The sequence below is a fragment of the Oncorhynchus nerka genome, linkage group LG14 (assembly GCF_034236695.1).
Source record: "Oncorhynchus nerka isolate Pitt River linkage group LG14, Oner_Uvic_2.0, whole genome shotgun sequence".
Classification (NCBI taxonomy): Eukaryota; Metazoa; Chordata; class Actinopteri; order Salmoniformes; family Salmonidae; genus Oncorhynchus; species Oncorhynchus nerka.
Genome location: NC_088409.1, coordinates 39,870,062 through 39,887,213, shown reverse-complemented (window position 1 = coordinate 39,887,213; position 17,152 = coordinate 39,870,062). Strand labels below are relative to the sequence as shown.

The window sequence follows — 17,152 nt, the reverse complement described above, 5'->3', positions numbered from 1 at the left end:
TCTTTTCATCGTGCAGGAGGATCACAGCTGATGTTTCCACCGTGCAGGAGGATCATAGCTGACGTATGGACGGGAGGGAGGGGGCGCGCCTTCCGACCTCCATTGATTGTTGGGGAATTTGACACGTCATACTGCTTATATTTGTATTCCGCTTCCATTCAAAACATCGAAAGAAATAATGTATAGCCTATACAGTACATACTTCTACAATCATCAATCAAACACATCGATTGTGTTGATATTCCAATTCTTATGGGGGCCATATAAACTAACCTACAAAATGGGAGAAAGGTCCAACAGGTCCATCTTGGTTTCTTCTGGTAGCCAATATGGCCATAATAACCAATGACCACCAGCTTTTGAATATGCTCTCAGGTTTGCTGTGTCTTTAAGAGTCGCCTCCAGCCACCGGCCCCCAAAGTGTGAATAATATTCGGTAAGGAGTTACGCTAAGTGGGAAAGCTTTTAGCACATTATCCGCTGGCAATTGCAAAGTAATCAAATTTGCCAGCACAGGTCCCTTATTAAATATCTGCAGCATCGGATTTGCATCCGGGAGCCGCCTTAATGGGTTTAGTGCCCTGTGGATCTCCTACCTCAGTGTTCATGTAAACGCCGGCCCAGCTCTCCGGGAGAGTGAGTGACATTGAGGACGAGAGGTGATCCCTCCACCCCGGAATACACCGGAGTCAGCGCTTTTGAAATATAGGCTATACTTATAGGCGCGCAGCCGACATGCGTCAGTGAGTGCGACAAGTGGGAGAATGGATATGGGAAAATAGGATCTCAACAACGACAGGGAGGGGGGCAGAGAAGGGGATGCAGCCGAGGAAGCGTTCCGTGTTTTTTTTCTAGCCTGGCTATTTTAAGATTTTTTTTTTGTTGCCTTCAGCACAATGTTAAATGTAGGTTTTAGGCTTAAGCCCAGCCTGAAAAAAGGTTCTGGATAGAACCAAAAAGGGTTCTATTGCTTGCTTCATGTATGGCACCCTAAAGGTTATTTGTAGGGTTATTTAATCAGAACCCCAGGGGTTTTTCTTCACTGAGGGTTCTATATGGAACCAATTTTGGTTCTATATAGAACCTTAAGGGTGCCATATATGAAGCAAGCATATAACATTTTTTTGGTTCTATCCAAAACCTTTTTTTCTAAAAGTGCAGGCCTACTATACACATTTTTAGGCTACATTATTTGGGAAAATGTTACAGATTGTATGTAGTCTATGCTACTAAAGAAAATGTGATATTACAATGTTGTGCAGGCCTACATGTTATTATACCCAGGCTATAACTATAGTAGGCTGAATAGGCGAGGACATTGCCTGCTTTTTAACTATTCGATCACATAACAGCCTCTTTTCCCTTTAAACAAACGTTCCTTGCGTTTTTATGGCTTTTGGTTAAAAATAGTAGGCTGCTGGGGTGATTACAGCATTGTAATAAATGCTATAAAAGCATAATAAAAATGTTAATACTATTAGGCTACTAATACTGCTACTAATAATAATAATAATAATAACAATAATAATAATAATAAGAAGAAGAATAGTAGCCTACAACACACCAGAAAATGTCCAATCGGAAGAAAACAACATCGAAAAATAAACAAATGTAGGTGCAAGGGCTCGTGCATAAAACTGAAGGCGGTGAGGGAGTAAAGGGAGAGGGGCCAGATTAGGGACGCACTGGTGTGTGTCATAGCACAGATTAAGCCTGTGCTGCCCCTGCACTCTATAATACTGCACATTAGTAGTCCGTCTGAGGAGGCCTATTCTCACAAACATTGAGTTACTTGCAGGGTCAAATAGCCTACTATGTGTCTCGAGATTCCGTATCTCTTCCCCTCTCTATTTATAATAAAAAAAATGTTAGTTTGTATCCCGGCTATTATTATAAATCAGTTCGAGTAAATGATTAAATGTGTTGCAGAATAGATTGTTTGAGCAGATTTTAATACGCTCCCAGTTGGAATGTGAATTTATATTATGTTAGTTAGCCAGTTTAAATATATGTTGTAAAGGTATAGGCCTAGGAACTCTCAAATTCCGGAGCTATGGATTCAAGAACTGTGTCGACATATTATAAACATATTCTGATGAAAGGTTTCGTTAAATATATCGGACTCAAATTACAACAAAAAACATAGCCTATACAAATCAGTATACATTATTATAGATTATGTGAGAAAGTGTGGCCTACACTGTATATTGTACAAGAATCCATGGGTAGGTATAACATTAGTTGAAATGACCACTGAACACAGGACATCTTCCATGCTTTCAAATGTATCGAAGAATTTTGCAAAATAAACAAAATGAACAAAACAAAATGATCATTATAGGAATTTGATGGGGCGAACAAATTGAAAACGATTGCTTGATGCACCTCAGAAATTAAACATAATATTTTTTACGGTAAAAGCTAAATGATGACGACAGTTATAATTTTGTCCTAAATATTGACGATTATGTAAATGCAGCATTTTTTCTCAATCAGAGATGAGTGTACATATCATTTTATCACTCAATGGGCTACATTAACGGGTCAAATCAAGCAGCTACAACAACAAAGTGCGTCCAGCCTATCTCCTGATGTGTGAAGTGTCGGGTCGCGGTTAGGTTCCCTCTAGATTTGGGCTAATGGTCGGAATCGGAAGAAAATGTGTTTTTAATAGGCTGTTGGGCTTCAATTCAGTTTGCAGGACAGTATGTGACGTCGACACTAAAGCGGCGATTGGCTGCACACGATCGGGATGGAGTGGGGAGTGGGGTTGGCTAAAATTAAGAGCAGTGCAAAGATTCAACAGTCCCAATGAAGACTTTGCCACTGGAGTGGAGACGCACAACGATTAGTCGGTTTTTGACAATGTGTTCAACGAGTCAAAAACGGAGAGTGTTTTAATTTTGTTTTGTAATAGACGAAGAGCATACCTGTTCAAAAATCAGTCGAAGTAGCTTCCATTTTTTTCAGCGTTTTTGTGTGCAGCCTGCCAATAAATCTACAGAGCTCACTCCGCGAGCGGTTTGCGCTTTTGGACGATTTACTTGTACTACTCTCACCATGGAGTACACCTCTTCCCCGAAGCCACAGCTCTCCTCCAGGGCAAACGCGTTCTCGATAGCCGCTATCATGTCAAGTGGAAAAACGAAGGACAAGGAAACCGATGAAAACACCATCAAGCCACTTGGTAAGCAGATCGCGCACAGTGCCTTACATATAATTCACATTTTCAATATAGCCTACAATCGATAGTTTCCTTATTGGCTATATTGTTTGTTAGATTGTTGAAATCAAGTCAATTGACTTCGATTATGCTATGGAGAAAAAAAGGGTTGTCTATAGGCCTACTTCTATAGCCACAATGTTCAATGGGCCTATGGGGAAATGACAGAGAACCTTAATTTAAGATGTCTCACATGACGATGTCTTTCACAAAATGTTGGTCCAAAAATCAGGCAGTGCACAACACCGTTCATAGACTGTCAGCAAAAGTTTCAGTTCCAAGTTTTATTAGTCGTATGTACGCGATACGCATGGATATACCTCATTCAAGGAAATTCTTACTTGCAGGTTCCATCTCGTCAATGCAACAACAATAAGAAATAATAAAATATACGAACATAAAGCACGAGGATAAAAAGTATGAGCATAAAAATTGTTGATGTATTTTACAGATGTTGGCCTACGCAAATATGTATTCAGTAGGCCTATGGTTCACTGAATAGGCTCTGAATTAAACGATTATTGTGTCCAGTGTCAACAAAAAGTGTATGGACTAATGAAACAGAGATATCAACATTATATCAGAATTTTCTCTATCCAGACATATCATGCTGGCTGTAGTGGTGCTTGCTGATAATTGCAAACATGTTGCTGAAAATTTGATTAAATCAAGTTGACTTTTCAATTTATCCAAGAAAAAAAGTACAATTGAACTTTTTCGTCAAATAAATATTAGCATTCAGTGAATTCATGGAGACATGGGTTAGTAGACTAGACCTGTATGCAATTACTGACAGAGAAATATAACACGGACATTGCTGTTAACTATATCATTGTGAGTTTAAAAAAAAGTGTTTTGAATTTAACTGAATATCTCTTCGAAATAGCGTGGCCATTTGTAGCCTACTGAAATAACCAATATGTTGTTTTTGTGATTCAGTTGCACTTTTGAAATTTGTTGTAGGCTAATTTAATGTCGTTCAATTGAAAGCAAATGGAAAAAACATTCATCTTACTTTTAATGTATATTCTTGCATTTGTCAAATACCCCTCACATGTATTGATAATGTTTTTAATTTATTTGAATACAAATCATTGTATTGGAATGTATATATCTATAGGCTACTAGGCTAGTTGTGTTTAACTAATTTAAAGCTAAATAATAATAACCAATTAATGACATTTTTAAACATCTATGCCTATGAGTTTTTACATTGCTTTGAACATATATCAGGCTACGCATTGTAAAAATTCACACACACACACACACATATATATATATAGAGAGAGAGAGAGAGATATATTTTAGCTGCAGTAAAAATAAACAAATGAAACCAGCATTTGAACATGGTGTTTTTTCATCCATAGAACAATTCGTGGAGAAGTCCTCCTGTAACCAAGGTTTGGGAGAGCTGTCTTCTCTAGATGGGCTCGGAGATTTCAGCGGGAGCGCGCATCCAGTGTGCACAGAGCCGCTGATCCCCACCACTCCCAGTGTTCCCAGCGAGGAGATGGCCAAAATCTCCTGCACTTTAGAGACCAAAGAACTCTGGGACAAATTCCATGATCTCGGCACCGAGATGATCATCACAAAATCCGGAAGGTAAACTTAAATTTCTCACTACAAAATATTATATTATCGAATCCTACATTATCGACAACCACGTAGGCCTATTTTACTTTTTAAATGTGAACGACAATTATAGCCTGAGAAGCAAACTAAAGCTACATTTTATAACATTTTATAATACCGTTATTAAACCTATCTGATTACCCATGTCATATTAAGCATTGGGTAATTGGATGTTCTGTTTTGTATTTTGCAGGCTCATTTAAAAAAAAAATGCAATTAATATGTAGCCTATAATAAGACTAATTTCGGCAGAGATATTCTGTTTATTTACATAAACTGTGCGATAATTGCACCACAAATCATTGTAGCGCACCTCCCATGCGTGGACATTTTTAGAGTCTAAGGGTAATTATGTAATCGATTTACCATTCTAAATGTTGAGAAATAAAAACATTTGTATAAATATTAACATAATTTAGGCAAAATAATTTTCCTAGAAAAACGTAATGATGTTCAAAATATATTGTAGGCAAATATTCTCCCTGCCATGAATATCTATTAAAAAATATATAGGGAATATGCCTCACGCTAAAAACATGTTTAATCAAATAGCCTACAGATAAAGGAAACACGTAAACCTCATACAAAACGGGAGCCATTGATAATATTTAAGGACAAATTAATTCAGTGAAATATGACTCTCATCGTTTTATATTTTACTTGGAGCAAAGGTTTGAGTAAATATTTTCCTCTCAGCGAAAATGGTTGGCGTGGGTTTGTCTCGTCGTTGTGTTTACCGTCTCTCTTCTCCTCCAACAGAAGAATGTTCCCCACCATCCGTGTGTCCTTCTCCGGGGTGGACCCGGACGCCAAATACATCGTGCTGATGGACATTGTTCCGGTCGACAACAAACGCTACCGATACGCCTACCACAGGTCGTCCTGGCTCGTGGCGGGCAAGGCGGACCCTCCTCTGCCTGCAAGGTGGGTGACTTTTTTTACACTCGTCTTTCGGTACTGAGAGGCTTTTATGCACGATTCTTCATGTCAAAAGCATTCACAAAATGGTATGTGGTAGTAGCCATTGACGCTAATTATTGGTATATGGATAGCAAATACACTATATGGCTTAGATAAATACATGTTTGAAGTATTTTTTAAAATCTTGACCGACAAATGTCTGCATTGGAACAAATCGACCCTTTTGATTTTGAATAGCATGATAATAGGTTTTTCTGTGTTTGCATAGACCTTTTCAAGTGTAAAATGTATTTTAATATACATATTGCATTTATATTGCAGGTTATACGTGCACCCTGACTCTCCTTTCACTGGGGAACAGCTGCTCAAACAAATGGTGTCTTTCGAGAAAGTAAAGCTCACCAACAACGAACTGGACCAACATGGACACGTATGTTATTGATTTGTCATTGGTATTGAAACAGTGAAGCAGATTTATGTTATTTCTGACATGAACTGAAACATGAAATCACTAGAAGGCTGTATAGCCTAACCCGAGAAAACTCCCATACAGGCTATCCTCATTTTAGAACTGATCAATGACTTGTGGAGAGTTTCCCCGTTCAATATTGGATTAAAAAATATTATCTTAAAGTGTAAACAATATTGACAAATGAAAATCCTAATTTGGGGGATATTTCTAAAAGATGTATGGGAATTGTGTTTAGATGGGATTATAACGGTTTAAATAAATAAACATACTGGCAGATGATTGATGAAAGAATTGCCCTGTAAACTTTCCATAAAATCTCGTGTAATTTTCTCATGGGATATCATTTTTTCCAGATCTCTTTCACATGTTATTGGGAAATGAAATGTTCTTAACTGTAAATCAGAGACGTGTTGGATTCAAAATCCACAAGTTTCTTTGTTTCACCTGTGAATATCCAGTTACATTTGATCATTTAAATTAATATTTTCTTTAAATTGAAATCATGTTTTTTTCGGTAAGGGAAATTAATAGGGCGTACATTTTAAGGAGAAACACGTGCTAAACTAAAGAACTCTCAGCCTATAGTGCAGAAACGATAACAATAATGGAATATGTGTCCCATGCAACACCATTCATTTACATTATTAACAGTATTAGGCAAACATCATACACTGATTAGCCTACACCATACCAAACCAACAGGTTGTGCGAAAAACGTCTCCTTGAATTTATGCACAAACACGTTTAATTTCGAGGGCATGTCCGTGGTATTCGATAGATAAAAAGAGTAGGCCTAAAGGCGAGAGCATTGCGATATGATGACAAAAGCAGATATATATTTGCTAAACAATGTGGACGATGTTTTTGATTTTCGTGACGCATGTAAAGACAGATGAAGCTGATTAGATAGGATAAAACACACCATGTTTCCTGTTGATCTAAAACATATCTCTAATGGTTACCAATATGGAATTTAAGAGAGATTCGTGCACGCTTTTAACCGCACGAATAATTGGCATTCAAATAGAATACTTTTCGAAAACCTTGACAGTGAATGTCGTTTTATAGGCTAGTCATTTGAAATTGCACTGACACAAGACACACGTGTTATAGTGCACCTGGCAGCTTTTAACAGGCAGCTTTCAACAGCTCACTCTGTTTCATCATTCTCAGGAACAGAAATTCTGACTTGAGATAAGCCTGCATATTTCAAACAATACATCGTTTTGTTCCCATTGCTTCCTATACATGCACAAGTTCAAGTTGAGATGTGTCAACTGTGAGAATTGTAGCTGAATGTTGATGAAGGCAGGCAGGGACTCCTAGTTCTTAGGACACCATACCATACCACATCTCCTTTGCCCAGTATAGTCTCACATACAGTATACAGTATGCATCTAAATGTGAATCATAGGGATCTGAACCAGAGTATAGCAGACTAACTCCCCACAGCCACACCGTAACACAATAGATCATTCTTGCTGAGCCACTGTATAGGCTATGGAGTCAGATAAAGGAGAAATGCTCTTCATCAAATCAAATTGTACTTGTCATATGCTTCGTGAACAGCAGGTGTAGACTAACAGTGAAAAGCTTACCTATGGGTCCTTTTCCAACAATGCTAAGTTAAAAATAAAGATAACAAATATACAATAAAAATAGAAATACTGTAAATACATGAATGGGGAATACTGTAAATACATGAATAACAATAATGCATACAAATAACATGGCTATATACAGGGAGTACCATTACCGATTTGATGTGCAAGGGTATGAGGTAATTGAGGTCGATATGTAGATATACAGTGCATTGGGAAAGTATTCAGACCCCATTACCTTTTCCACATTTTGTTACGTTACAGCCTTATTCTACAATGTATTAAATAGTGTGTGTCCCCCCTTCATCAATCTACACACAATACCCCATAAAGACAAAGCCAAAACATTTTTATTTTATTTTAGGAAATGTATGGGAAAAAAGACAATATCACATTTACATAAGTATTCAGACCCTTTACTCAGTACTTTATTGAAGCACCTTTGGCAGCGATTACAGCCTCTGGTCTTCCTGGATATGACTCTACAAGCTTGGCACACCTGTATTTAGGGAGTTTCTCCCATTCTTCTCTGCAGATCCTCTCAAGCTCTGTCAGGTTGGATGGAGAGCGTCGCTGCACAGCTATTTTCAGGTCTCTCCAGAGATGTTCGATCAGGTTCAAGTCCGGGCTCTGGCTGGGTCACGCAAGGACATTCAGAGACTTGTCCCAAAGCCACTCCTGCGTTGTCTTGGCTGTGTGATTAGGGTCGTTGTGCTGTTGGAAGGTGAACCTTCGCCCCAGTCTGAGGTCCGGAGCGCTCTGGAGAAGGTTTGCTCCCCTCATCTTTCCCTCGATCCTGACTAGTCTCCCAGTCCCTGCCACTGAAAAACATCCCTGAAAAACATCCCCACAGCACCTTCACTGTAGGGATGATGCCAGGTTTCCTCAAGCAGGTGGTCATGTTCCTTTTACTGAGGAGTGGCTTCCGTCTGGCCACTCTACAATTAAGGCGTGATTGGTGGAGTGCTGCAGAGACGGTTGTGATTCTGGAATGTTCTCCCATCTCCACAGAGGAACTCTGGAGCTCTGTCAGAGAGACCTTCGGGTCACCTCCCTGACCTAGGTCATTCTCCCCCAATTGCTCAGTTTGGCCAGGCAGCCAGCTCTAGGAAGAGTCTTGGTGGTTCCAAGCTTCTTCAATTTAAGAATGATGGAGGCCACTGTGTTCTTGGGGGCCTTTTATTTTTTTTTACTGTAGTTAACTAGGCAAGTCAGTTAAGAACAAATTCTTCTTTACAATGACAGCCTAGGAACAGTGGGTTAACTGCCTTGTTTAGGGATTAACAGATTTTTACCTTGTCAGCTCGGGGATTCAATCTAGCAACCTTTTGGTTACTGGCCCAATGTTCTAACCATTAGGCTACCTGCCAACCTTCAACACTGCAAAATATTTTGGTACGCTTCCCCAGATCTGTGCCTCGACACAATCCTGTCTCTGAGCTCTACGGACAATTCCTTTAACCTCATGGCTTGGTTTTTGCTCTGACATGCACTGTCAACTGTGGGACCTTATATAGACAGGTGTGTGTGCCTTTCCAAATCATGTCCAATCAATTGAATTTACCACAAGTGGACTCCAATCAAGTTGTAGAAATATCTCAAGGATGATCAATGGAAACAGGATGCACCAGGAGCTCATAGCAGTCTCATAGCAAAGGGTCTGAAATCTTACGTAAATAAGGTATTTCTGTTTTTTATTTGTTATTAATTTTCAAAAATGTCTAAAAACCTGTTTTTCGCTTTATCATTATGGGGTATTGTGTGTAGATTGATGAGGGAAAAAATTGAATCAGACTGTAACATAACAAAATGTGGAAACAGTGAAGGGCTCTGAATATTTTTCGAATGCACCGTAGGTAGGGGTAAAGTGACTAGCCAACAGGATAGATAATTAACTGAGCTGCAGCAGCAGTGTATGTGGTGTTTAAGTTTGAGTGTGTGTGGTGTCAGTGTGCATGTGTACACATGTTACGTGTGTGTGGGCATATGTGGTGTGTGTATGTATGTGTTGGGGTGTCAGTGTGCATGTGTACACATGTTACGTGTGTGTGGGCATATGTGGTGTGTGTATGTATGTGTTGGGGTGTCAGTGTGCATGTGTACACATGTTACGTGTGTGTGGGCATATGTAGTGTGTGTATGTGTGTGTTGGGGTGTCAGTATGCATGTGTACACATGTTACGTGTGTGTGGGCATATGTAGTGTGTGTATGTGTGTGTTGGGGTGTCAGTGTGCATGTGTACACATGTTACGTGTGTGTGGGCATATGTAGTGTGTGTATGTATGTGTTGGGGTGTCAGTGTGCATGTGTACACATGTTACGTGTGTGTGGGCATATGTAGTGTGTGTATGTATGTGTTGGGGTGTCAGTGTGCATGTGTACACATGTTACGTGTGTGTGGGCATATGTAGTGTGTGTATGTATGTGTTGGGGTGTCAGTGTGCATGTGTACACATGTTACGTGTTTGTGGGCATATGTGGTGTGTGTATGTGTGTGTTGGGGTGTCAGTGTAAGTATGTGTAAGTGTGTGGGTAGAGTCCCAGGCAGGTACTTCCTGTTTGTGTTTTTGCATGTAAGCAGGAGGATAGAGTTATGGTCTGATTTGCCAAAGGGAGGGCCTTATAAGCATTTCTGTGTGTAGAATAAAGTTGATCTAAAGTTGTCACCTAAAGTTCCACAAGTGACATGCTGGTAAAAATGTAAAATGGATTTCAGTTTCCCTGCTGTAAAATCACCGACCACGAGAAACTCTGCCTCTGAATGTGCATTTCCTATTTGATTATAACCATATGCAGCTTGTTGAGTGTTGTCTTAGTGCCAGCATCGGTTTGTGGTGGTAAATAGACAGCTACGAAAAATATAGATGAAAGTATGGTCTGCAACTTATCATGAGGTATTCTAACTCAGGAGAGCAAAAACTTGAGTCTTCCTTAACATTAGAGAACGTGCACCAGCTGTTGTTAATAAAGAGACACACCCTCCTCCCTTCCTCTTACCTGAGTCTGCCATCCGGTCTTGACGATGCATAGAAAACACAGTGACATGTATATCCATGTCCTCATTCAGCCACGACTCTGAGAAACGTAGGATATTACAGGTTTTCAGGTCCCGTTGATAGGATAGTCTCAAACAGAGCTCATCCAGTTTCTTCTCCAGTGATTACATGTTTGCCAATAGAACAGATTGCAATGGCGATCTATTTGCTCGCCGACAGTCTCGTCAGGATGTCGGCTCTGCTGCCTCTCTTTTGCCGCCGCTTCCTCTTTTGATTCCCGGGGAGTAGGGCCTGGTCCGTAGGAAGCAAAGCGTCCAGAGCTGCCGACTCGTAGAAGTAGACATTTCTGTCCAGATCGAGATTAGTGATAGCTGTTCTGATGTCCAGAAGCTTTTTGTTGTCATAGAAAGTGATGTCGGAGACATTATGTACCAAAAAAGATATGATCAGCATAAAAAAAACACAAAATAGCAGAATTGGTCAGGAACCCATAAGACGGCTGCTATTCACTGCAGCGCCATCTTCACAGACAATCGGGATCAAGCAGAACAGATAAGAGCTGAGGGAAATGTGTCTCAGACTGCATGCTGTTAACATGTTTATCTTTTCACACTCCTCTCTACTGCCACCCCAGTCATCCTCTCTCACTCGATCACCTTGCCTCGTCTATCACCATGCTCTCTCTTTCTACTTCCTGTCATCTCACTCCACATCTCACTCTCATTCTCTATCTAACCCAGTGTTTTGCCTTCTCTGTGTCCCTATAGATCATACTAAACTCCATGCATAAGTACCAGCCCCGGGTCCACATCATCAAGAAGAAGGACCACACCGCCTCCCTTCTCAACCTCAAGTCAGAGGAGTTCCGCACCTTCGTTTTCACCGAGACTGTCTTTACCGCGGTCACAGCCTACCAGAACCAGCTGGTGAGCAGTAAATCACTACTCAACTGTTCTATACCAGGGTCTTATTTATTAATGCACACAACTGAAAACCAAGACAAGCGTTTCATATTTGACTACAGTTACTCCCACCTCCTTTCTTCCGTATGGTGCCTAGTGAACGTGACCCAGGGGTCACCAGGGAGGATGTGCTCTGTTGCTGGATAGTGTTTATGGGTAGAGACAATATGTTGAATATAGGGGGTTGTGTGGCTGTTTTACAGACAACATGCATAGGGAGTGTGTTCAGTTCTGTCTAAAGCCAGTTCTGCCACCCAGGTCCTCCCTGACTCCCTTTGTGTGTTTAGTCTGGCTATCCCATGGAAAAAGATAGAGAGAGCGAGACAGACAGAAAGGGAGAGGGATAAGACTCTGAGACAGAGAGAAAAGAGAAAATAGCATCTAATCTGTTTGCGGGCCTCTTTCTTCCCAGATAACCAAGCTGAAGATCGACAGCAACCCGTTTGCGAAAGGCTTCCGAGACTCCTCCCGACTGACGGACATGGAGAGGTACAGGGAATTTGATGTCTTTGCCTGTTTGTTTATTTCTGTCCGGCGTGGATAAGATGAACAAGGGGAATAGAACTGGGAGAGAGTAGTCGCGTTAGGAGCTATATACTCATTAGCAAGTGCACATGCTGGGTGTTTATTTATTTCTGATCAATAGGTGTGTGTGTGTGTGTGTGTGTGTGTGTGTGTGTGTGTGTGTGTGTGTGTGTGTGTGTGTGTGTGTGTGTGTGTGTGTGTGTGTGGAGGGGGGGTATGCATGTGTGTGTGTGTGTGTGGGTACAGTTTTGCATACGTGTGTGTATGTTACAGAGAAATTGAGAGGAAAAAGGAGGAGAGAGGACATTGAATTTGTTTTACAACTAGACAGAGGACTGTGTTACTGTATAGTGTTGGTTTTTATTTCAATGCCAGTAATTGTCTGAAATAGTTGTTTCTATAGATATCTTGTGGTTATCTGAGTGACTTCCCCGGGTGCAATGCCAACCCACCCTACTATAAACTTCTGGCTAACACACACACACACACACACACACACACACGCGCACACGCACACACACACACACACACACTCCAATCCAAAGGATTTTATGACCTACAGCCAAACAAACACACTTTTTTTTATTTAGATTGGCCAATTCCAGCACTATTGCCAAAATCAGCTGATAAATCAGACCATCCCAGGCCATTTCCCAACCAAACAAGCAAAGTCAAAGACTGCCAAGAGACAGCCAGACAACCGACTCCCCCTTTCTGGCTTTCTCTTTTTGAGGGCTGTGAATTAGATCTGATCAATTGATCTTCAGGGAGCTGCAGAAATCACATTAGTCTGGAGTCAGCCACTGCACTAAAACACAGTGTAATTTGATTGGCTGCTGTGACTGATTGAAACCAGCCCCCTGCGTCGTGGCCTACTGTGGCCTCTGTGCCGGACAGGCCAGAGCTGATAAAAACACACACATTTGTACTGCACCGCTGACAGATATTGCACTTTCCTAACCTAATTGGGGAGCTAATGTGGACGCATGGCTCTTGTGATGCAGACCACTCCTGTCCAACCGACCCTTCCTCCTCCACCACCACCATATCTGTCCCTCTCTGTGTCACTGAGACGCTGTCTGACAAGACTCACGGGAACTAATGCACTTTCTGTTAGAGTACACACACTAAGACTAAGACACACACACTGCTTTAATTATGTACTTTGATACTTAGAAAAGAAGGATATTTGCTTTTATGCTCCAAAGAGGTATCACAACTATTGAAACATGTTGTTGTGTATTCTGGGCTTTTCTATCTTTATCTACATTATGTGTGATTTTGTTGCACTGGCATTTTATAGACCCTACATTTTCCTTTCTAACTATACTGTTATGGGCTCGTTATTTTTACATACAGTACCTAATGTGTACAGATATATTGACTGTGTGTACAGATATATTAACTGTGTGCAGATATATTGACTGTGTGTACAGATATATTAACTGTGTGCAGATATATTGACTGTGTGCACAGATATATTGACTGTGTGCAGATATATTGACTGTCTGCAGATATATTGTGTGTGCTGATATGTTTTGTATCTATTGTCTACATACTGTACATTCAGTATTGTCTGTCACCAGTGTAACTATAAAAGATATAATTTGGGTTATAGGTTACTGCAAAGACATGATATATCTTGGTGAGTTGTTTTGGGGTATTGGTGTGAATGCAGATACAGTATATATTGGACTGAATGTACATTTTATATTAGAATAAGATATTTTCATATTTTGGTGTGAATGTATCAATATGTTTAAGTGTGAACATAGAGATATATGTTGGGCCTTTCTCTTTGGTTTTTGCTGCAGGGAAAGTGTTGAGAGTTTGATCCACAAGCACTCATACGCACGGTCGCCAATACGCACCTACGCAGGTGAGGAGGAGACACTGGGGGATGACAGCCACGCCGCACATAGGGGTAAGAGAGTTGGTCACACACTGATGATGGCATCACACACGTTTCACAAGATGCACATCATGCTAATGAGCCAAATGAGGGTCGTTCAGTGGCACTACTACCACATTATTTGACCAAATAATTCAAACAACCGTCATTCACATAAATGGAGCACTTGAATGTCGCTGAGTCAATGTAGTGCAACATCAATGACCGTATTATAGTAAGAGGTATCTAACAGTGTTTCTCCATCTCACTCGAAGGTTCTGCGTTCACCGCCTCTGACAACCTCTCTCTGAGCTCCTGGGTCACTGCCACCTCTGGTTTCTCAGGCTTCCAGCACCCCCAGTCCCTCTCTGCCATGGGCTCCAGCAGCGCCTCCCTGGCCACCCCCTTGCCCCACCCCATCCAGGGCTCCCTGCCCCCTTACAGCCGGCTGGGCATGCCCCTGACACACTCGACCCTGGCGGGCACCATGCAGGGCGGCGGGCCCTCCTTCCCTCCTTCCATATGCCCCGCTACCACCACTACTTCCAGCAGGGCCCCTACGCTGCCATCCAGGGACTGCGCCACTCCTCCACCGTCATGACCCCCTTTGTATGACTCCCTCTGGGGTGACTGCCTGGCTGAGTAGCCCCTCATCAGCTACAACTAAGCTTATAGACACACTTCCACACACAAGTAGATAGACTCACCGATTTGTCCGCCTCAGCATCATCACCCATCGTCACCACCGTGTCCTTGTAAATAATAAGCCCCCTGGCCGAGGCGACTGACTGGACGACCTGGAGAGGCTGCCTGGCTGCTGCCCTGCATGCTGACAGCTGAACCGGAGAGGAAACAGACTCCTACGGGACCTGGTGGAACAGACACAGAGACCCACAGACTGATATGAACACCAGATATGAACACTTATGACCTGCATATGAATATTTACGACCCAGATATGAAAACTGATGATCCAGGTATAAAAAACAAATCCACAACAAAGATGCTGAGGACTGATGACCATGCACAGTGATGTGTTGTGGGAAATAGGTAATGGTCTGCTTGTGATAACTGTTTGCCCCTGCCCTCCAACGGTTGGTTACAATGTTCATTTTGCACCCACTCTCCAGAAAAGCATGGACAGGAGAACCAGTGAACTGTCTGGTTTACAAACATTAAAACCAGAGGGTGTGGTAATTGTTAGTTCTCTCACAGCTTCTGAGGACAATGAAGAATATGGGACTCCAAAAGTTTACGGGAGTGCACAACTTCCAATCCTGGGCACCGCTATCTTCACTTCAGCTGCTGGGGCATGGAGGGATGGCAGCCATTTTAGACTGAGTCAAAGGATTCCCCCTGCTTGCTGACCAAAAACTAGGGTAGAGGCAACATCTCTCCTCTCCTACTTGAACTCAAACTCTGTTAAGCTTCCTCTGCAGGCAGAATCCTATAGCCTCCTCCAGTCAGGTTGGCTGTTGCCATGGTAGTCAGATTTGTGCGGATAGATGCCCTAGAGACAGAGAGAAGCCAATTGTTTATTTCCCATCTAAAAAGCCAGCCATGTGTACTGTGAAGAAGTTACAATGGAAGATGATCACGTTTGATAGCAGTACATAAAGATGTACATACACACACACACACACACACACACACTACACAAACGCACACACAGGACACAAACTATAAGATGAATGTCATAGAGTGCCATATCATAGGAAGCATGCTGTTTGCAAAAGATAACACAGAAAACATTTGTTTAAAAAAATCAACACCAACCAGATCTCAAACTACTTTTTCAGTTTTCTATGTCATCCAAAAAGCTTATATTCACCTCATAATGTTTGTGTGTACTACATCCAATGAGTAAAACATGTACATGTATTTGATTTGTGTGGTCAACGGAAAGCGATGTTTGTTCATGTCTCACATGTGGATGGGCCCTAGAAGACCTTTGGAGGACCTCTCTAGCGAAGTCCCAGAGCACTAAAACCACGCTACGTCGTAACGTATCCCCAACACCAGCGGATTGTCTTCTCTAACCAATCAATGGCAAATCAGTCATGTATAAATGAAGTACCAAGAGGAAGAGAAAACCAGCAAACTCTGCTGCCCTGAAAGGCAAAGATGGACTTTCTCTTGTTGTATTGGCCTGAAGCTTGATTCACCACCTAACCAATACCTAACCTCTATAGCCTGATTACTGTATCCTGATTACTGTAGCCTAATTACTGTAGTCTGATTACTGTAGCCTGATTACTGAAGCCTGATTACTGTAGCCTGATTACTGTAGCCTGATTACTGTAGCCTGATTACTGTAGTCTGATTGCTGTAGTCTGATTACTGTAGCCTGATTTTCTGAAGCCTGATTACTGTGGCCTGATCTATGTCTGTCTCAGGCTGTGTCGACACTACAGCACTCTGGGAGAAAGTCCACACCTGTAAATAATGACTCAGTGGTGCCTCCCCTTAGAGGAAGGTGGTCGTCACACCATTGGCGATTTATCAGCTAGCCCCTTCTAACCAAAATGACACAGAAGCTAAGCTAGTGACACAAAACATACAGTGTATGCATCGGGTCCTTTGCAGTGCCACTCCTCTCAAAAAAAGAATAATTGCAGATTGATTCATCCACTCAATGATGTCTCATACAGTTTGTTACCACCGTAACACCGATGCTATTGTAAAATGCCGATCCTATTTTGTCAAGAAAATTACAACTAAGGCAACTTTGTAAACCTCTAATTCACAGCTAAGACATCCTGACAATTATTTTTAGTATGAAGATTTCTCTTTTTGGGGCAAAATGGGACAAACTTGGATGGAAGTGAAGGTCTAATACAGTATTTCATTGTTGGTTTTGTTTTCAATGCTGAGTCTTTCAATTGCGTTATACTGAACAAACCAATCACATGGAGCCAAAAAACACAC

General features: G+C 41.4%; 1 protein-coding gene across 2 annotated transcripts; it reads left to right on the top strand.

The window, feature by feature from the left end:
* Positions 1-2,741: 2,741 nt before the first annotated feature.
* LOC115117628 (T-box transcription factor TBX20-like) lies at positions 2,742-17,077 on the top strand. Of its 2 annotated transcripts, XM_065000057.1 has the most exons (9): positions 2,742-3,187; positions 4,591-4,825; positions 5,615-5,779; positions 6,098-6,206; positions 11,614-11,772; positions 12,221-12,297; positions 13,952-13,978; positions 14,148-14,257; positions 14,500-17,077. In XM_065000057.1, exons 1-9 carry the CDS (start codon positions 3,061-3,063, stop codon positions 14,823-14,825), a joined length of 1,335 nt encoding a protein of 444 aa, XP_064856129.1. In that variant the 5' UTR covers positions 2,742-3,060; the 3' UTR covers positions 14,826-17,077. The 2 variants fall into 2 exon arrangements, with proteins under 2 accessions (XP_064856129.1, XP_029501975.2); XM_029646115.2 differs by lacking the exon at positions 13,952-13,978 and having other exon boundaries at positions 2,745-3,187.
* Positions 17,078-17,152: the final 75 nt, after the last annotated feature.